General features: G+C 37.8%; 1 protein-coding gene across 7 annotated transcripts in view; it reads left to right on the top strand.

Moving 5' to 3' along the window:
* Positions 1-22,421, top strand: part of CACNB2 (calcium voltage-gated channel auxiliary subunit beta 2) — a 250,893-nt gene that overhangs the window by 120,294 nt on the left and 108,178 nt on the right. Inside the window, exon 1 of one of the 7 annotated variants that reach the window (XM_039388497.1) lies at positions 19,132-19,442. The exons of the other annotated variants lie outside the window; for them this stretch is intronic. Within the exon in view, the coding sequence (XP_039244431.1) occupies positions 19,410-19,442 (33 nt within the window). The 5' untranslated portion in view covers positions 19,132-19,409. Of the gene's footprint in view, positions 1-19,131; positions 19,443-22,421 lie in introns of those variants that run through there. 7 annotated transcript variants of the gene reach the window in all.

Raw genomic sequence — 22,421 nt, 5'->3', positions numbered from 1 at the left:
GTGCCTTATTCACTGTGGATGGAGTTAAATTTGTATTTTGAATGGGAAAAATGTGGCATGAACTATCTTTAATTAAAAAAAAAAAAGCCTTCGTTTAAACATTAGCCCAATTGTATGTATTTTAAAAGCCATCATTTTTCCTGTTTACTTAAGCATTTTTGTGGGGGTGGTAAATTATTAGTATTTTGAATATGAGACACTTATTATGAAGTAGGTGTCTTTTCTGCTTTTAAACTGATACAGTATTAAATTGCAGAGCTATTGCTATGCATTACAAAATAGAAATAAAGCTCACAAAGGGGGTTAGGCCCTTGTTAGGTTATCTCGTAAGGTTTTGCTGTGATCTAGGCTTGTTGCTCCAGTGCTACCAGCATCCTTTCCCCTGCTTTTGTTTCCTTTAGCTATTTCATCTTACTGACCCTGAAAAAAAAAGCCCACAAAACAAACAAGTAGTTTCCTACTAAGCCAGGTATGTCACTGTCCTCCTGGAGGGATCTAACAAGTGCTGGGGCCAGCAGAGGGGAGGGAAGGGCCTGATGGAGGTACCATAGCTGGGGGCAAGAGTGGAGAGGACCAAGAGCTCTGCTCCCAGCAGTAGTGTTAATTTTTTTAAATTTAAGTTTAACTGTTTTATGGGATGTTTGTCTTTTATGTGTTGCAATCAGACTCCTGTAAAGGTAACTTAAAATTTCATCTAGTGCTGAAGTTCCTTCTCTGCAGAAATTTAAACCAAACTGTAGGTGCTCTGTGAATCCTGCTTGCCTAACACCTAACCTTGAAGTACTGTTGGACTCTGATCCTACTTCGTGGATCTTGCAGTAAGGTATTGTCATGTAAAAATGGGAGTTACTTAGACTGGTGGAATTCCACATTTTCCATGAAATTGATTTTTGGCAAAGCAGTGTTTACTTGAAGCCAGGAAGATCAGCATCCATGAAGATGCAGCAATTCACTCTTGAATGCAACTGATGGTCTCAGGAGCAACAGTTTGCAAGACAATTTCTTCAAGCTAGCTGGTCAAAAGTGAGAAATATCAAGGTGCAGTTCTTAGTAAGCCAGGCACTCTTATTGTGCATTTCAGCTGTAAAACACAGCTGTGAACTTTTTTTCTCACAGTAGTATCTAATCAAGTCATCTTGCCCTTGTTAAAAAACACCTGTCTAACTCTTCCCTGTCTGTTATAACCAATAACACTGCTGCTTTGAACACTCAAACCTTCAAACCTATTTCAAATGTTTCAAACCTTCAAACCTATTTTGAAATATTTACGGATTACAGAATTTTCTCCTTTATTCTGTGACAAATTTTTCATCTGGAGTCCTCTCCCACTTACAGAAAATAGTTGATTTTTCATTGGCGATGGAGAGAAAAACTGTCCTTTACTCAAACTGGACAGAGTGTACTTGGAAAGCGATCAGCAATCCTACAGCTCAGCTCCCAGTGTGCTGGGTGAGCAACTGGGCTGTTGTCTTTTGCTAGAAGTATTAGCCAGATGCTCTCTCAGCATCTCAGCTGGGGCTCTGCTGTGTCAGTGGGCACAGCAGAAAGTGGACTGGCCCTTTGGTAGAGATCTGAGAGGGGAGGATGAACCTGAGAAACTTTCATGGACTTTGACATGAACTAGGGGACTGAGTGGCCTCCTGCTGACAGGACTTGGGTGGTTTTGCGTGTTTTCTGTGGACAGGTGTTGCAAAAATTTAGAAAATCGGAGTATGGTTTGTTTGCTACTGAATTGTTGACTCTGTGATCTTTGACTAATTTATCATCTGTCTTCTCAACAAAAATTTTTTAGATGTCAAAATTCATATATATCAACTTTGCGTAGGCATATGCAGTCTTCTACTGTCTTGCCATGATAAATAAATAAGGGATTTTAGTACCTTGATATCTTTTGGAAAGACTTCAGGTCTTCTAAAAGGGGAAAACAAACTCTTCTGAAGCTGAATCTTACTAGATGAGAAGAGCTGGTAATATATGACAAATATTTATGCCAAAGGGATAAATATTCAAATAGGAAAAGGGAACAACTTGGATTGTAGTTAATCCACAACCTGAGGTCTTTGTATGGGATACTTGGATACCTAAAGGTTTGACTGAGCCATCTCAGAAACATGAAGTTATGTTTTGAAAAATTTTGTAAGATTGATGAGATACTTGGTGACTGAATAAAAACAAATGTGATATCTGAGATAACTGAAGAAAAACAAATGCACTATCTGCCTTTAAAATGGGAAAGAAATAAGAAATAGAATAATTTTCCTGTATATATATATATGTATTAGATTTAGACATGTAGATTTACAAGTTGCCATGCATTACCTGTTCATGCATAAATCCATCAGAAAATGTCAGATAACATAATTCATAATGCGGCAGAATTACAATAAATTGCCTTAATTTGTTTGCCATATGCTAGGCATGCCCACATGTTCACATATGGATCAGCTGATGCACAATAACTTGGTGATGAGAAAAATTACTCATATGTCTTAAAGTTTTATCAGCTTCTGAGTTATTGACTGTGTGATCTCTAACTACTCATTTTTGATCTGGTTTGTCAACAAGAACTTTTATAGACTGACATCCATGCTTAACTTGGGATGGAAAGAGGCAGAGTGCAAATATCTTGCTTTGTTAGACAAAGAGACAAAACCAAAAAAACTTAAACATTCACAAGCAAGCCTGTATTAGTATGTTACTAAGCATTTAGTTAATCAGTACTTCTGTTTTCTGATATTCTTAATGGCATTTATAGTCCAAACATAGTAAAATTTCATAAAGTTGTGTTTAAAATTATTTGAGGCTTCTGATGAAATCATTTTGTAAATACAGAATATTAGATTTAAAGGCTGCTTCTCCATTAGAGCTATACAGGATTAAAGAATGAATTACAATAGTAATAATTGGATTAATTCTGTTCTGTTCTTTAAGTAAAGATGTTATATTTTTCTGTAAGGGGGTGAAGGTCACTTACTTTTGTTCTAAGGTACCCTAATTTGTCAGGATACACAGCAGGCAGCTTTTAACAGATCTGGTACTTCTTAGGTGATGATTCACCCTGTTGGGCAAAAATAGGCAGAAGTCATCTAGCACTTACTGTATACTAATTCCATGACTGTCTGCTCAGAAGTTAAAAAATTAAAACAAACAAACAAACAAACAAAACAAACAAAAGAACCCCAAAACAAACAAACAACAACAAAAAAAAACAGAAGAAAAAGAGGTGATTTCTATTATTCTATGGATAGAAGATTGAGGAAAATTTGGAAACTTTATGATTGGTACCGGTGAATTTTTCTATTGTTGTTTCCACAGTTTAAATCATCTTATTACTGTGTTTTCTACTACAAGGTTCTTTAATTTCAATATTGTGATACCAAAATTTGCCATGATGACAGCATGGTCTTACAAGCTTAGTTTCAGTATTCTGTAAATTCTGCCAAAGGGTAGAAAATAAGCTTCTGGAATGGGAGCTGCCCTGTCCTAATTGCAATATTCCAGCTGGGACTGTGATTGTGTGTTCTTCAGAGTAGTTCTGATTTGCCCTAAGGTATTTATGTCCCACAGCATGTGTTAAACTTTTTAAGGATAATAATTTTACCAAAAAGCTAGCTCAGTAACTTAACTGTAAAACCGCAGACATTATTAATACAGTGTTGCATCAGAAATCGCTATTTTTCTCACAGCCTTCTAAAATTCTATTTGCTGAAGTTTACTGTTTGCTTCTTCGGAAACTGGTAGTTGTTTCAACATTTTGAGTTTAATAATCCATCCTTAGAAGTGCCTTATGGAAGTCAAAATAAGTTATGCAAGAGGTTGTCAATGTTCTGTGTATTTTTCTTTGCTGAATCTATTTCAGGTAAATAGAAATGTCTATTTAATGAGAAAGAAAGGCAAGGTTTCTACTTATTTAGCATCCAAACTGGACCTAATATGAATACGGAATTATGAAACAGTGATAAAATTTCAACAATCCTGCATTCCCATACTTCCCTAAAAAGAAAAAAAAAATCAGGAAAAACACAGCAAACAAACAATCACCTGATCAGGTATTAAACAAAAGTCACTTCTTGTTTCAGTGAATTAGAATTGTTAACAATGTGGTATGCTGATAATATAAATAAGAAATTACATTTTAAGATGTTAACTTTATATTGATCAATCTTGGTACACCCTAAAAGTGGTTGTGTGAAAATATGTCTAGAAGCCAGTTAATATAAATGGAAGCCAGTTTGAAGTCCCTGTTTAAAAGAAAAAAACAAAAAGACCTGTTTTTATTCTTATTGTGAGACATGTAGGTAGGATCTGCCTTTCCCTCTCCAAGTCCTGTTGACTTTACAGAGTCTACTCACAAAGTCAGTGTTAAGAGTTTGGCCTTTGAAAATAGGCAATGTTTTCAGCTCTCATGGACCACAGTTTGGACTGGTTGGACTTTATGGGGCTTTGCTTGTCTCGCATGCCTATTAAAGACCAGTCTGAAGATGTAGGCAGAGGAGAAGATTGCCTAGCTCACTGAGCAGGTGGAGCCAAAAGAATGTTTGTGCTTGTTGCTACTCTGAGGAGTCACTGTCTCAGCATTCATTACCTCAGTGGTAACAGAGGCAGAAAGCATCTTCTCTGGAACTCTTTCTCTGTTTGTACCATTCCTTGCCTGTTGTGCTGCTTGCTGCTTTCTCCTCTTCATTACACTCAGAACCCTCAGACCAATACAAACATATATCTTTCCTTCTTATTATTCACATCTAACCTATGCTCTTATTTTAAGTCTTGACCTTAATCTTGCAAATTCTTAAACTCATTAGGGCCAATAATACTATGCATGTGAGTTTTCCTGATGATTTCAGTGGACTGGCGAATGCACTGAAATATTGCCATGCTGATATGTCTAATGAGGCTTTTTTAGGATGGTGTTTTATATAAAGAATCATGATTAAGGTTCATTTACATGTACCTTCTACCATACTATATCTTCTATCTTAATTATAGTCAACCAGAACTTTCCTTTTACAGGGAAAATTTGCTACTTAAATTGAGATTTACAGCTTGAAATTCCAGTGCAAAATATCTCTGGGAGTGGGGGAGAAGAAAAAAAAGATCTGTATCCACAAGCATCAGTCAATTGATTATACAGTGTTTATGTTCAGGTGCTTCCCCAGGACTTGTTTCTGGCTGCACACCCAGTTGTAAGTTAACAGGGGGCCATGCATGCTGCAAGGCATGCGTTTGAGATTAATAAAATGTCATGTTACTCCAGCAAGTGTGCAGGCTTCGTTCCTACAGCGCCTGACGTCACCGTGAGCACGGAGCCCTCCCACTCCTCCTTGGTAATTGATGGTGACGGGCTCTCTGCTGAGCTGTAACCTAACATAGGGATTGAATCAGATCAACAGCTGAGAGAAATCGCCATCAGCCTTGCTCCATACAGACAAAAGCTGGGCCCTGTAAACCAGGCCTTAGCTGGACAAGTATTTTAAATAATGGTTAATGCAGGCTGAGTTGCTGAAGTTTTCGCTGGTGCACTGCTTTGCTTCGGAGGTTTTGGTCCTGCAAGAGGTGTCGCTGTTGCTGGAAGGGCTGGCCTGCTTGGAGTGAGGCTGACATGCTTGACAGACGCCTGATGTCTCCTCAAACTAAGCACATTACTCCTGGGGTAAGCATATGCGGAAGGAGTGCAGGCCAGATGCTCGGGAGCCCTTTAATTTTACAATGTGATGTAGAGGCTGGCTTGCAAGTTAACTTAATTACAGTTAAACTGTTTCACTTTGTTCTCATCTAGCAATCTGAAATGTTGTTGAGAAGTGTGTCGGCCTTTTTATGGAAGTCCAAAGTATACTTTTTTAAAACATACTAACTTGACTTATAATGTTGAAAAAGTGAAAAAAAAATTAGTTGATGGGGAGGGAAAGCACTTGCAAGTGGCTGTTGCTGAGAGCTTCTGTCTATAACCCTATTAATGTAGTCAAAATGAAGTAGCTTGCTGTTTGTTCCGTGATTTTGGGGATTGTGCTAAATTATTTTCTCCTCAATATGAGTGCAATGGGACTCTCTGCTGGCAGTAGCTTGAAGTACATTCTCTTTACAGACACAAACATTATACTCTACTATTTTTGTTTGGGTTATGTTGGAACACACTCAGAAGTTTTTTTTTTTTGAAGCATTTGACCAGGTACAGGTATCCTGGGGCCATAGACTTATAGCAGCAGATATCCCACAACAGCTGTGCTTGTGAAATAAAATATAAATAAATGACAAATACTATTTTTAAAGTTCTAATGGATGTGCTTTGTTTTCTTTTTTGCACTGTAAAACAAAGGAAGGAGATTAAAATAAAATTAACATAAATGTAATTTTAAGTCAAATGTTTTGCTTAAGCTTGCTGCTGTCTATAACATTTATGAGAGATTTGAATAAAGTTGCAGTAAAAGAAGTGTACCATAGACATGACAGTAGCTTTCCAGGGTTATTCTGAGAAAATTCAGGGGCATTGTCTTGTGTAACAGCTGCTCCAGAGCTTTTTTCTAGCAGGAAATCAGATTTGGATCATTCTTATTCCTGGATTATTTAGGGATCACCACATAGGAAACTAAGTAGTTATTGCTAACATCCATTCTGTTCTCATTTTATGGACAACTTTTCTTTATGGACAACTTCTTTTTACTCCAATTATAATGTGCTCATATGTTTGTGGGGGCAATAACGCAATGGTGAGTCTTACAGGAAGTATGCCATGAAGTAGGAAAGTGTACAAATACTATCTACAACTCCACTGAACGTGTTTTCAGCATGGATGTTCAGAACAGTAGAAATCAGCTACTAATAGAATCACAGAACCATTTAGGTTGGAAAAGACCCTTGAGATCACTGAGTCCAACCATAGCTATAACCTTTAGTCTTTTCTTATCTAATTACTACAGTTGAAAGCTTAAGTCTTTATGTTTTAATTTATATACAAGCAATTATTAAAAGTTCTGATGAATAATTATATTTTAGGGTTCTCTGACAACTCCAATACAACTTAAATGGGGAAAAATTGGAGCATAATTTTTTTTCCTTGGAAAAAATTTGTAAAATGAAAAAAAAAGTCAAATTGGAAAATACTGTTTTCCTAAAGAGAAGCAACCTAATGTTAGAACTTAGCACAAATAACGTCCACTTGTCCATGCAACATTTTCATCTCTCTGTCTACTGGTTGTCAAATAATGTCATCAAGGAAAAGGTGAGTTTGATTTATCTGGGCTATAGAGTAAAGTGAAGCTTTTCCCTCCTAGCACATCACGAAGAACTCCAAGTTCTATTTAGCATGATCACAGAGGTCCTGTTAGATGGAGGAAGAAGTTACTGTTTGGCAGGGTAAGGGGATCACAGCGGGTGGTGCTGTGGATGTACAGCCCTTGTGAACTGAGAAGCAGCAATAAAGAGGGATAGGTGAAGTGAAACACAGGTGGCAAGGAATAAAAGGGATTCAACCATGTATGTTGCATGGATATGTCAACATTTGGTCAAAGCTTTTTTCAAAGTGATAGTTGATGACCATTCTTTTCATGTTTCCTCAGTTTTTATCCTAACCTCTAGCTGTGTCATGAGGGAAAGACCATTTAGCTTTGCTAATGTGAATTTTGGCTGTCGTCACTTCTTGTTCAGAAGCATTTTATGGAAAACCTACTTGCAAATTAGCTTTTTTTTTTGGCAGTACTAGTCCTCAGACATTATCTAATTGAAAAAATGAATTTTTTAAATGTCTTTGAGGAAAGTAATTGCAAAGATTAAAAAAGAGAGATAGCTTGAGAACTTTCATATTTCTTGGCACGAATAATTAAGTAAATTGATTATTGATGATAGTCTTTTAATGACAGTTGTTGCATCAAAGGTGGATACAAATTGCATAATTGGCCATTGATACATTTTTCGGAATTGCCAAATTTCAGGATGTCCCTTGTAGCAGATTGACCCCTCATGTATTCAAGTTAATACAGAATGTTATAGTTGAATGAAATAAAACAATATTTATTGCATAAGCACTGATATGTTTTCACCACCAACACAGTCATTGTAACATAAAAATTCTTCAATATGGAAACTTTGGTAACTGCCAGAAAGTGTAAGCACATCAGGCACAGTAATTCTCTACAGTCTCCTGAGGCTGTCATTTTGTCCTTACCTCACCCTCTATGCAGAGAAGTGGCACCCTGCCTTTTTCCAATTTACCCAAATTTACCTGAATTTATGTTTTTATCATCAGTGAAATATATATTTGCTGCTGCTATTTTTCATTCTGTTTTCAAGTTGCAGTGAACAAGCCTAGGAATTCATGAAATTGAAAAGGCTAATTCTGCTATTTACTTCCCAGAATCCATGGTGTGGAAATGCAGCAAAAAAAGGGTGTAAAAGGAGGGGTGATAAAGTGCCTTGAAACTTCAATTGCATTCAGATATCCATTTTATAGGCTGTTAAACTAGGATGCTTTATTTCAATATTTTTTAAATTATTTTTTTGCTATGGGCCAAAATACAGGAGAGATCAGAATTTTGAAAACAGGTTGTCTAATTACATATGAATATATAGTCTTAAGTTCTTCATTATAAGTTCAGCATTTGTTTACAAATTTTTATGCGCCACTGGTACTGCATGTACACTGCACAAGAGCCTATGGTTTATACCATACTTGTAACTGCTTAATAACAGCAACCACTGTTCTGTGACAATGATAATTTGGAAATCTTCTGACTGACAGATTAAATGTTTACGTTGCAGCTCATGCCATCATCTTATATTTAAACAAGCTGCTGAGTATTAAAGTGTATGGACAGTCTTTGTATAACAGCTCTGATTTTTTAGGTTTATTTCCTAAGACAAGATTTATGCAATCCCACTTTCCATCTGTTAGTTGTGCTTCTCAGGAACTTCAATCCAATGGCCAATTTAAATCAGCCTTGCAGAGGTCTCAGAGGTGCTGAGTGACTATAACAGACCTTGGGGCTGGACAGAGTTGTTAAAGCCATTTTCTCAACATGCCTGCATCGGAGACCTAAGACACTCTGGACTCCTCTGGCATCCAAAAGATAGCATCCAGCCAGCCAAGGAGCACGACTTTTACTCTGGAATAGCTGAAATGAACGTTGCCTCTTGTTCAACCAGCAGCTCATGGAAAGGGAAGAGAAGTTTGGGGAGGGGAGCTGAGGGTACAGAACATGTGGTGTGTAGGGAAAATGAGAAAGAGCTGAAGGTACCGTGGAGGTGTGTGTGGGAACCCAAGCTCCATTTCTTCTGCTGTCACAAAACAACTTGTTTTTCTGCAGCTCATTAATGATACATTGCATTTTGCAGTATTTTAGTGGATATAAGCATCTATTTTTTCCTGAATATTTTGAGGCTGCTGAAAGGATGCTGTCAGATTGACAATTTATAATATTTGTCCCTTAAAAAATTTTAGCTTGTTACTTAATGGTATTAATGGAATATAATTACTAGAAAAAAATACCATTTTAAAGCTCTGGTAGCAATTCTAGATTTAAAAGCTAAATTTCTCTTTGAGTAGGCTCGTGCTGATCAAAGAATGCCTGTAGAAAGACTGTCTTACAGTTGCAATAATTGTAACTTAGTGTCTTCTTAGTTTGACAAAGTTCTCAGTTAAGTATGTATTATTATTTCTGTGCAATTCCTGCGCAGAATTGTCTTGTTAGTACACAATTCAGTGTCCCAGTTCATCAAGATAGAGTTTCCCTGAAAATCTCTGTGACCAAGATGTTCTTAGGCTTTACAGTTTTCCCTCTTATTAAAAACCTTACAGGTGGGGTTTGGACCAAAACACCTTTAAGGGTCCCTTCCAACACAAATTATTCTATGATTCTATGAGCAATATTCAGTGACTGATATTTATTTGAAAGATTCTGGTTATTTCTTTTCATGTCACATTCACATCTACTTTATCATTTTTATAAAATGATAATGTTCTTTTTATAAGCTAACAATGAAACAAGTATTTTCTAACCATAATGTTATTTGAAAGAGTAGTTTCTTCAGTATCTGTTCTCTAGAAACTTGCAAACAAATATATATATGAGGCATTAGAAAAAGTAATGTTTGAATTTTTAAAATAAAATATTTTATTTCAGCAACTTTTCAGCAATATTTCCTGTTTGTCTTGGGAACGGGGTCACTTTGGTATGTAAGAAATAGGTTAATGCTTGATTATATAATAGTTTCAATACCTGTTGCTATGGTGGGATGCTAGAAAAGTCACTTTCAAAATAAGCACTTTGGTAACTTACTGCAAAATTCAAAGTAAATCAGTGAGTTCCCAAAATATCATTATATTTTCTAGCTGAATGTTTTCTGTCAAGGAAATGTGATCAGGTTCTATTGCTGTGATTTCACATGGATCTCCCTGCTTCATTAGTATTTGTATAGACATAAAAAAAGCAACTAGCATTGTAATGGGGGAAATATTTTATTTTAGGAAAAGCTTAAGGCGTTGGAACTAAACCACTTGAGACAATAATTTCCTTATTAAATTTTAAAAAGAACTTTCTGCATTGATGCTGGTTTACTGTAAATCCATTATTCCATTCATGTCATGTACAGCACGATATACAATTTGAGTTCAATTGTATGAATTTAGGAGAGGAGAAATTCTTGCAGCTTGGAATTAAAAATACTGTCTTCTTATAGGTCACTACCATATTAAGATCAACAATTACGGATTTGTTTAGAATTCTTGTAATATTGCCTTTTTTCCTCATTTTAAATCAATTGCCTAGTAAGTTTTTTGCACTTAGGAGTTCCTCTGTGACTTCAGAAATTCTCATCTAACTCATTATGTATCATAGGTTTGTACCTAAAAAGTTAGTAGAGTATGACTGCTGTATCATAGGAACAGGTTCACCTTTAAAACTCTTAACTAGGATGTAGAAAATAATACCTAAGTGCCTTTTTTGGAGTATCAGAGTCCTGCGGTGTCAGACAGAGAAGGCAAGCCTCACACAGAAATGCAGTTGGAAGGATTGCTCTTTGCTTTGATGCATGAGCTGTCACCACTGTCAGCACAAGGGAACCAGGCTGTTTGGAGCATTCTTTTTATAAGCACTGATTATGAATTGTAGCAAGAGAAGGGTAAAAAAAAGTGCCAAACAGAAAAATGTAATTGCAAAATCACATTTTTACACCAATCTAGATTATAACTGGGAAAAAATGTGTCCTTTCAGTGTGGAAGAGGAAGGCCTTTTCACCTTGCTCTAAGTGTTCACCTTCTTACTCTCTGCTAACAAGATTCTGTTAATTTGAGTGGACAAGGAAGATTGACTAAAAGTACCTTACCTTCATGCTGCATCTCATCAGGGCAGTTCTGAAGACGTTGTAACATGCTGCATTAGTTCTCTGTAAGGAACAACTTACAGTACTTTTTTCATCCATTACATCTCAAACTACTGCCCCCACTTAGCTGATATGCTGATATACTGTGTTTTCACCACAAGACCCTGAGAGTTACTACCAGGGTTACACATCTGGCTTCCTGCTCATCAAACTGAGGTACGTTTCTGCTGTGCCAGGGTGACACCCAGTCTCATAGATGAGAGAGCCATTACAACAGCACATATGCTGCCTAAATTCCACTTTATTCCTATTTTGAACTCTGAAGTGGGTCTCAAGTGATAGATACTCCTTTCTGCAGAGACAAGTTTTCCAGCTTTCACATTTCACATTTCACTGGAGTTTGTTAAATTGTACAAGCCAGTACACCAAAAATTAAACATAATTAATTAATAGGATTGAAAAACTGTGACCATCAGAAATACCAGAGGTTTCAAACACAGTAAAAATGAGAAATGGGAACTGAGATATGAAGAAGTGATGAGGCCAAAGAAACCACAACATTTGGTGATAACCAATAATTTAAATTGATGGAATTTTGGAATGATGACTTGTGCCAAAAATGAATAAACAAAAGCAAAGTAAGCTAAAATGCCTGCTGTGGCCTGTTGTTATGGCTCTCCTGGTTAGGTGCATTTTAGTTTCTGAAATGAGAACAGAATTTGGAGGTTTCGATTGCTCAAGTTTTACAAGCCCTTCTATAAATGCAATTCTGAGATATGGTTGGACATTTTAAAAAACAAAAACATTTTAAAGGACCGGGGGCTCAGACATCTCCTCTATGAACTATTAGTTACTAATTTAATGTCCTGAGTATGGGAATTGCACAACAATAATACCCCGAGGACAACTTGTAACTGTAGCACAGTTTTCAGGATGTGGATGTGGCCAGAGGTGGTTAATATCTGTGGTAGTTTGTGGTAGCTCCTGTACGCAGCTACAAGCCAACGTTACTCCTCAGTCTGCAGCTCTGGGGGATCAGCATCTGGTGCTCATGGAGCTGCTCGTGGCACTTGAAACATTTCAGTGCCCCCAAAAGCAGACATATGCTGAGTGTGAGAGTTAAGAGACTTTCACTGAGGTTAAAACCCACTGTTTGTTTGATGTTGCGTTCAGTGCAGCAGGATGTAGTGGTGACACTATAAATTAGTAACTTTTCAGTGGAAAGCTGTATGTTTTAAGGAAAAATAGCTAGGACAGGCCGTTTTTATGGGGTTGTGTGAGGCTTATATGTTTTATTTCAAGATCTTAGTGTTCTCTTTGAAGATTGGTTCTGTTATTGATATTCTATGCTCAAAAGCATATTCATTTCCCTTCTTGCAATTAAGAAGTATAGCAAAATGAACATTCTCTCTGTTTTAGTACTCAAAATATTATTTCTCTTAAATATGGTTTTTGAAGACATTTTTTTTCCAACCACTTAAAGCTCTGACAGAATTTACTGTTTCAGAAGCTATTTCAGAAGTGTTTGGCAGAACATTTGGCTGCAGGTGACTTCTGTGACCATCCTAGACCAGCAACAGCATTTTGAACGCTTGAATTGTTCTTTCTGTTTATATCCCTGTTCTCTGTGTTTCACTGCAGCAATGTTCAACATGACTCTACATCACATGGAAAAAATAAAAATAAAAAGTCTTGCCCACACATGGGAACAATCACCTGTGAGCAGACCTTCCAACTTTATAGCATTTATAGCACCTCTCCAATATCCAAGTGATGCAGAGGATTCATAATACAACAAGTATTGGTATTATGTATCTGTAATACAAATGATATCAAACCTTTGCTAAGTTTCTGACACTCATTGTGAGTTGGGTTAGATCTTTTAATATGTAACTGCAAGGAGAACAGAGGTTTGTTATTTCTGTGACACTGTGAGAACGTACTTACGTTATCTTTCAGTGCAGCAGGAGATAGCATGTGCCCCTAATGTATGTATGTTTGCAAGTTGAGAAGCTAAGTCTGCTGTTAATGTTATCACTGCTGTATCCTGAAATAGAAAACTGCAGGCAGATTGGATTGTGTTAGAGAATGGTAACCATAATAACCAATAACAATCTGCAAATGATAAGCAACTTCAGTGTTTAAAAATAAAATTTACATAGCATTCTAATAGTTCCATGGCATACTTTCAGATTTTATTTTATTATTCATTCATTTTAAGCTTGGTTTTGAGATTTAAGATTTGGCATTAATCTGAAGGAAGTGTTTCATTAGTGCATCTTGAATTAGTTCACACTGGTTTTTTATATACCTAAATAAATCTCACAAAAAAATCTTACTTAACAACCCTCTTTCAGATGTACACCATCTATAAGGGAGAATTATAAGCATTCTACAGGATGTATGGAATTTTATGGAAGGAGATGGACTCTGATTTTATGGTTGGATGTAAAATGCATACATTCAGAAAAGAAATATAAAGTTTGCTGCAAATGCATCCTGATCATTTGGAATCTGTATCGTGTTCTGGGATGTTGCCCAACACTTCTGCTGATACAAAAATGAAAACAAACAAAAAACCCCCTCTTTAACTTGACCCAAACCATGCTAATTTTTAAGGGATGCTTTAAAAAGAAAGAAAGGTGTCATTCAAAAGAAGGAAGAGGTCCAGATTGTGTCCTGGCCCTGCCATCCTTCTCCTTTCATACCCCCAGCAAACAAATAGGGTGTTTAGAAGGAGTCTCAGAAACTCTTAATTAAGTAACAGGTTATGAAAGTATATGAGCATGGTGTTATGATCAAGCTGTTAACTCTTTTGGGTTAACATGTTTTCATTCTCCCTTGCTGAGACAGCCCTGTCATTTTCATAAAATACTTGAATGTTTCTTAGAACATGGAGTCTTATTTCCCAGTTGCTCTTAACTGCCAAGACACTGTGGTTACCACCACACTGCATTCAGGGAGTTACAACAACAATGAGAAGAACTGGAAAAGGTGGATTCTTCTAAATGTGCTGACGTCCAGAGGAACAAGGTGTCCTGGGCTTCAGATCCATCCTGTAGCTCTTTCAGGCAGCCACCCTCCTGGAGGTGTAAACAAACCACAGTTCATGCTGCTGCAAGTGTGTTGCCCAGAGTCAGAATGACCACCATGAGAGAAAATCAATCGAAGAGCTAAAATTCATATAAAAACTGAAAAATTTTTTGCTAATCATAATTTTCCCATATAAGTAACCTTGTTAAGAAATTATTAGGTGCTGGTGTGGGATGGGATAGTTTGGATGGAGGGTTATTAAACTGAAATAGCTTTTGCTCTTTCATCCCATATGTGAGAGGGGACAAGTTACTTAGAGATTTTTTGCCAGAGGTAAATGAAAAATGAAAATAGCAGCATTGCCAAAATTCCTTTAAAATGAAACTGTCGTGTTTACAAGAGACAATTCTTGTTGCTAGCTGTGTAAGAGAGTTACAAGCTGTTGATATTCTTCACTGGGATTTGAATTTGAATCTGAATTAGGTAAGAGAGAGTCAGTTGCTTTCCATTAGAGTTCCTGAAGAAAAAAATGTTGTTACTGTTGGATGCAAGTTGAAAGATTCTTGTTTATCAAGAAAGGTCTGTTTAGTCTATTAACCTTGACAACCATGTCAGCAGTTTTTTCTGTTGTTTTCCCAAAGGCACTAAGTTAAAGTACTATGATATACAAAGCTATTTATACTGTAGACAGTTCATAGCTATGCTTAAAAGACATAGGTCAGAGTTTAAATACCAGAGTTAAATCCTATTCTCTTTGACAGTTTGAAAAGTCGTTATGCTGAATCTTGGAATATTGAAATGGAGGGATAGAATTGCTACAATATCAATGTGAATCAGATATTTTTATATGAATTTGTTACAGGTTCACAGACTGATTGAAGTAAAAGGAACCTCTGGAGCTAGTCCAGTCACCTGCTAAGAGCAAGGCCACCTAGAGCTGGTTACCCAGGACTGTGATCAGCTTTTGAATATCTCCAGGGATGGAGACTCCTCAACCTCCCTGGGCAATCTGTGTCAGTACTCAGTCACCCTGTACAAAAGATTCAACAAAACAAACACCACCATCACCACCAAAAAATACCTATGTTCAAATGGATTTTTCTGTATTTCAGACAATACTCGTTGCTTTTTGCCTTTTCCTTAGGAGTCACTGAGAAGAGCCTGGCTCTGTCTTCTTTACTCCCCTCCTACCAGATGCTATATACCTTAATAGATTTTTATAAAGGGAACAGAATTTAGGGAAGCAATCAGAGAAAACAAAGTCCACACATATTGACTCATGCATTTGTACCTGCTTGGCTCTGTTAACAGATGATTAGGATTGCTATTGCTGTCCTTGCTTCTACAGATGAGTAAGAGCTGCTCTAAAAGTGCTTGCATACAGTAGAAAGCTGAATAAGTTACTTATTTTATTGTTGTGATTTACTTCATCATTTGAGACTATAATCTTGACTCTCACAGTCACAGTAGTTTATTTTTCTTTACTCTGAATGCTGCTCCTTAAGGGCTACTCTTCATCAAGTTGGGTTTGGGTACCTGTGTAGCTCTCTGTCACACATCTTCAAGAACATGTCCTGCTGAAAAGTACCAGTGGTGGAGAGGAGCAATTTCACCCTTAGCATTGTTTCTGCCTTCCATTTTTTAGACCATTTGCTGCGGTTTTGACACTTTCTGCCTTTATCCCAGTTCTGTTGCTATACTAAAAATAGCATTGCAACTTTGTCTCTTCCTGAAGTCTCCAATTTACAGGTTTTCCAATAGCCCATATTTGCTAGATCAACCAGTTCTACCCAGACATCCCACTTCAGCATTTCTGCCCTGGTCCTCACCATTCCCCTCTTCCCTGGTTACCACCTAGCTTTAGGCTAGTCAGGTAGCCAGCTGTCTCTGTGAAGGTCTTTTCAAATCCTATTGTGCTCCCTACCTGCCATGAATGCTTTTCTTGCCTAATCCTAGTTCCTGTCTTCTGGCCTGGCTTTTAGACTCTCCTCCCTGTGGGTCACAGAGTCACACTGCTTTCTTCTTTGTTCTGTACTCTCATTCCACCACATTTCCAGCCCCATCATTGCCAAATTCCTTTTTCCAACCTCTCTCTCTCTAATTTCCACTTTTGTGCTCACTCTTTCTATGTGGATCATGGGATTCTGGTCTGCAAGGGTCAGCACTGGCTAGACACTGTCCGCCCTATGCTGGCCAGTCCCATGTCACACTAAGATACCAGCAGAAGGCTGCACAGCAAAAACCCACTGCTATCACTTAGCTGGGAGTGGAGCAGAGGTCATCCAGCAGTGCTATGCTAAGTTTAAACACCCTCAACAGGAGTGGCATTTTTGCAGACTTTTAACTCTTGAATCATAAAAGCTATATACAGATTTGCTTTGTGGAGCCCTGAGACAGGCTTTGCTACCTGTCATGATGTTTCAATTCAACAGAGCAATGAGCAATTCAGCTTATTTACTGTCCAAGCTGCCAGACTCTGGCTGCTTGTACTGTCTGTAGTGAGAATTACTTGTGACATGAAAGTCACTTATGGTGACAGCCTGAATAATGCCCTAAGTCTCTGTTGAGTGTTTGCAAACTGCAATCCTCCCTTGATTTCTTATTTGTGCCCAAAGTAGAGAAGCTGATAAAATTAATAAAAAAAAATAAAATCATAATAATTTTCATACATAGAAAGGAATATGCTTTCCTTACTTTTGATGGTAGGAGCACTTGTAACATTCCTGCTGATTTTTTTTTCTCCAAATTTGATTAGGAGAGCCATATCCAAAAGGGAGCAATTAAGCCATGGCACCCAAAATTCAGTTGTTTATAAGAGCTGTATCTGACAAACAAAGTAATGTATGATGACACTGGCTTTGCCTAGTATTGACAGGTGTGGTTTCATGCTAAAAACACTGTGCAGTAAAGCTGAGGCAATTATATTACAGCTAATAAGTATATGTGACCACACTTGTTCAGCATCGATATGGACAACAAACTTGGGCAAGTGACTATTACATTCCACTAGTGGTGTCTGATGTCTGATATTTCCTGCCATACAGGAGTTGTGCATGTTTTATTTAATTTCTGGGAATACAATGTTATGGTATTATTTGTTTGAAGAGTAATTTGCAGTTGATATAATGTGAAGTGACCAGTTTGGCTGACAGATAGACTGATGCTATTTTGTAAACATATGGTTGGAAATAAAATTAGTGTCTTCTGATTTCTAATTTGCCCTTTACAACCATTTTCTTGGTTTTAACTCAGCTTGTGAATACATACAAGAACTTGAAAAATCCAGAGTCATGAGTCACATCACATATAGTCAACAGAGGACTAAAGGTCTGTTTTGACAGAGAAGGCAGATTGAGAGAAGAATATCCTACTAACTCATGCAAAGAAATTGAGGTAGTCAAGACAAAGTCTATTTAAAATAAGCAGCGGATGAGGCAGGAGAAGGAACAGGGAGGACGTTTACAATGTAGTTGAACTGCTTCATTTAGTGCTTTTGTTAGGAAAGAGGTCTTCTTCTCTTTCTTATGTGGAAGAGAAGGAAATTGAGGAGCAGAAACTGGTTTTCAGTGCTCTGTGTGTATCTTGTCATGAGATGTGTATATTATATTAACTCGATTATAGATATAAATGGGCAAGCATACACCCACACATTTCCTCCTTAAGACATTACATATTCTGTATTTTTTTCCTAGGGTTTATGTATAATTCTGATTATGGGATATAGTGCTAGCAGCAGTATGAACTATAAGGAATTGAGAGGACTGAGTTGAGAGGGGATGGGTTTCCTAGTACTGTTTTAAAGCAGTTCTGAGTGGGGTCATGTTACTGGGTGCCAGCTGGTGGCCTTTTCCTCAGTTGTAAAGAACAGATTTTCCCAGAGGACACTATTTCTTCATCCTGGATTACTTTATGCTGTCCTAAAACATTTTTAATGGGATTTATTTTTAAGCCCCATTTTAATATTAGTTTGGGAATGCTGTTGGTGAATTAGTCTTTGAAGTCTTTTAGTGTTAAGTGTTTTATTCTGCTCTTTGGCTGCTTTTACTCTTTCCTGCCTGCTCTGCCTGGACTAGAAGTTGTCCAGGAGCGAGGCAGGGTCTTGAATTCTTCTGTCACGGTGTGATATTGCATGCTGGATCTGCTTCCCGTGCACTGGATGTAGCAGGTATAACTTTCTGTTACCTGAGTGCCATTGTGCTACAGAGATAAAATTGCATCGTGTCTCGCTTACAGAGCAGTCTGGTACTAATCAGCAGAAGGAAAATGAAGTGAGTGAAACATAGAAACAGGAAAGAATCGTGGGCTGGTTTTGTTGTTGTTGTTGTTGTTTCTGTTTTGTTTTGGTTTTTTAAAAGAGAGAGAATTTCTTTTTTTTTTTTTTTTTTTTTTTAAGAGATAGTGAAATAGCTCCATGGGTTTCTGCAGGACTCTCAAAGGAGCGAGGGGTAGGTTTAGGTGATCCAGAGTGTGACCCCTCGGTTCACCCAGTGCTGCTGGCTCGCCCCCAGCGCTCCGGCCGCAGCATCCTCCCCCTCAGCTTCTCGGTGATGAGCACACCGAGCGGCCGCTCCCGAGGCGCTGCTCCCGCGGGCTCTCCACCTCCAGCCACGGCTCCGCGGGCCCCACTCGCGTTTTCCCAACCACGCGTTTCCTCGAACACAATTTGGGCGGCGCCGTGCGAGGCGGGGCAGGGCCGGAACGCGGCGCTGTCGCCTCCCGCTGCCCGCACCGCCCCGGCTGGGGCTGCCCCGCACCGCCCCGGCTGGGGCTGCCCGCCCCGCACGGCTCCGGACGGGCTCGGGGGCTGCCGCCGCCGCTGCCGCCGTCCGGAGAGTTTGGCTCCCCGAGCACTTTTCCATCCCGCCGGCCCCGCGGCCCCGCAGCAGAGACTCGGAGTTCATGCCCGAGAGCAGCAGCGCTCCAGGAGCAGCCCAGGCGTGGGAAAGCTGTGCCGCCGCTGGGAAGTCTGCCCGGCTGGGACACTGGAGCTGAGCATGCAGTGGAAGATCTGACTTCAGGCGTTTGGGCGCTCTGGGCAACTAGTGTCAGGCTGTGAAGGTGCAACTATGTACCTTTTTGGCAGTGAAGAATACGAAGCGGTAAGATGTAAACTATGGATTTTTTTTTCCCCTCAATTGTTATTTACTTTTAATGTTCCTGTCTTCAGAGTTTGTTGGGCAGCTTTGAATTTCTGTCAATACAGCGGTCGAACTTTAGTACTCACTCATTCGATTGCTTTTTCAAAGTGACATTTTTCTGTAAGTTCTTGGAGTAGAGATACTATTTGCTAGATAAAATGCAATTTACTTTCTCTGTCTTGTTTATTGCATTGCGGTGATATTGAAAATATTTAACTACTGAATATTATGAGGCAATTTGGACTCTTGAGTTAAGCAAATCCATGCCTACATTCAGAATTTGTCTCATACTTTGTAATGTAGATAGACTACAAGGAGCTTACAGAACTGCCCTTAATAGTATGTTTGTGGGGACGTTGCCAAACTGTTTCTTTCGTGCAGTTCGAAGCCTGTCATTGTAATGTAATGCAATGTCCATCAAAAAACTGGCTTAAAAGAAAACCCAAACACACCCACATTAAGATCTGACAAATCTTTACTTATGTTTGTAAAACAGCATTTGAAATAAGCTGATAACATCAGAGAAGACCAGAAGAAATTCACCAATAGCTCTACACTGTTGCATGACATAAAAGTTTGACATAAAATTTTGTAGCCTGTGGTTCAAGTGCTACACTGTAAGCAAAATGGATGCATTCTTCCACCTACTCGTGACTGAGTCCAAACCTGAGGAGCTTTGGGGAAGAATAATGAGACTGAAAAATATGTATGAACTCTACTATAGGACATCAAAATAAATTTCATATGTTAAAAAGTGACACATTTTTTGCACATAACTGACAATTGCAAATGTTTTGTTTTGATTATTAGTTGCTCTTCGAAGTATGAAAGGGCCTTTTATGGCAGTCTGGGTTCATTTCAAGGTATAATTCAGTTATTTTGGATTTCTTCCTCTTTATTTTTTTTTAAATTCCAACCACCTATGTTTTTGAGGTACAAAAAATGTAGAAGACATTCAGGAAAATAATTTAAGTGCAGCTGTCTGCACATTGAACTCATCTGTATGTGTGACTTGCACAAACTTTCACAAAACAAGAAAGGCAACTGAAAAGAACTTAGCTTCTCCAAAGCATTGAAGTCATTATACTGTAGATTGTTTATTTCTGTATAAAAACTGTAAAGCAAAAGAGACTTTGCTTGCTTTGAAGCTTTTTTGTTTTGTTTTGTTACATTTTGTAGGTATTTGTAAAGGGTTGCAAATCTCTCTTAACAGATTTTTAGATTTTTGCACAGTCTCTTCATTGCATTGTAGCCTGTAGAGTTACTTCCTGGTTTATATAGCTAGTCTGAAATTTTAAAGTATCTTGAAAATAACCTAGATTACTGAAGAATGGTGTTAGGGCTTTGGACTCAAATCTCAATCTCTTCTCCTGATGCTGTTTCAACTTTTAGAAAGTATTGAAGTACTCTGTGTCATGGAGCATAGTTTAATGTTTAAGACACCTTTCCCAGACAGGTGGGCCATGTCATTCCAGTCCCTTTTCTACTACATAGTTGTGCAAAGTGAAATAACATCAATAGAAAAAGTAAGAAGTCCACCATGAATTGTGTGGAGTCAGGTTGGTTTTTTTTAATTTCCTTTTTTTCTTTTGTTCTTTTTGGTATCTCTAGAGGTCTCTGAAACTGAAGTGTAATGACCTGTTCAAATAAAATGTTTCATTAAGTGCAAACTGAAACATCATTTTGGTCGTTTCTTCTTCGTTTTTCTTTAAAGTGAAATAGTTCAGGGCAAAACAGAGATGCACTTTTTTGGTGTTATTTTGGCAGCCATACTTACCAAGATGTTTGCTTTATTTGGTTCGAAGTACAGTAGAATTGATGGCATACATAAAGCTTTAAAAACACATTTATTATTCAGTAAAAGCTATAATCAATGTGAAACTTCTATCTGTGTAGATTTGTCGTTCATGAAACCATATGCTCTGCACTGTGGAAAAGGCATTTGTTTTATCTTCCACACAAACAATTACTTGAGTCACTAAAAGATGAAGTGAGTAAAAAGAGTGACAGTGAAGAATCTCAGAGTTTAATTTTAAGTTTGCTATTAATTTAAAGGAATTTTAATTTAGTTTTAGGCATTCTAGCTATGGATATAAAATTTGATTTTTATCCTAGGAAGGAGACTCCTGATGGAATGAAACAAAACATCACTAAAGCATCTCTTTGTGGAAATCCATCTTTAAAAACTCAACTTTTAAATAGAGTAATAGAGAAATGGAACTGTATGTGATCCCTGTGTGCATTTCACATGCACATATGTATGTCCAGATGAGCCTGCATACACACTTGCAGAAACATCAGCTGAAGCGATGTTGTAACTCAGTTAAATTTAATAGCAAAACAGTGTAGACTGGTGCTACCAGCTTTTGCATGTGGTGACCACTTTGCTTTCTTTTTGTTCCTGTCTATAAACAAGCTTGGATTATTAGCTTATTCTGAGTGCATAATAAGTCTAGATATCTGACAGTACTGATAATCAACTTTTATACCATCTCCCACCAACCCCAGCTAAACAGAGATAATATCACTTAAAAATCAGTTATCAAAAGACAAAACTGGGGTTTATGACCACTTCATCTTAAAAATAAAAACAAAGTGTCATTTTATGACACAGTGACAAAAGCTATATTTTTGAAATTAATAATAAAACCATGTAGCTATGGTCCTTTCCTGTTTCCATTAGTATTTTCATAAATGTTCTGGCTTGGGATGCAGAGTGTCTTTGACATTGCATTTTAACACTTTAGGCAGATGCTTATTAAGCTCTTTATAACTTGTGGAATAAACATGTAGTACCTTTTGAGGCATTTTTTTATGCCATGTACCTGGCATTGTAGAGGTGCTTGGCTATATAAGTGATTTAATTTCATAAATACAGGAAACTATAAAATGCTACAGGCCGAACAGTCCCATTTGTGGCTCTAAGTTGTTTGTGTTTCC

The sequence above is a fragment of the Pipra filicauda genome, unplaced genomic scaffold (genome assembly GCF_003945595.2).
Source record: "Pipra filicauda isolate LSUMZ 115617 unplaced genomic scaffold, ASM394559v2 scaffold65_size3143899_pilon, whole genome shotgun sequence".
NCBI classification, from domain to species: Eukaryota; Metazoa; Chordata; class Aves; order Passeriformes; family Pipridae; genus Pipra; species Pipra filicauda.
This window is presented reverse-complemented; position numbering and strand designations above follow the sequence as displayed.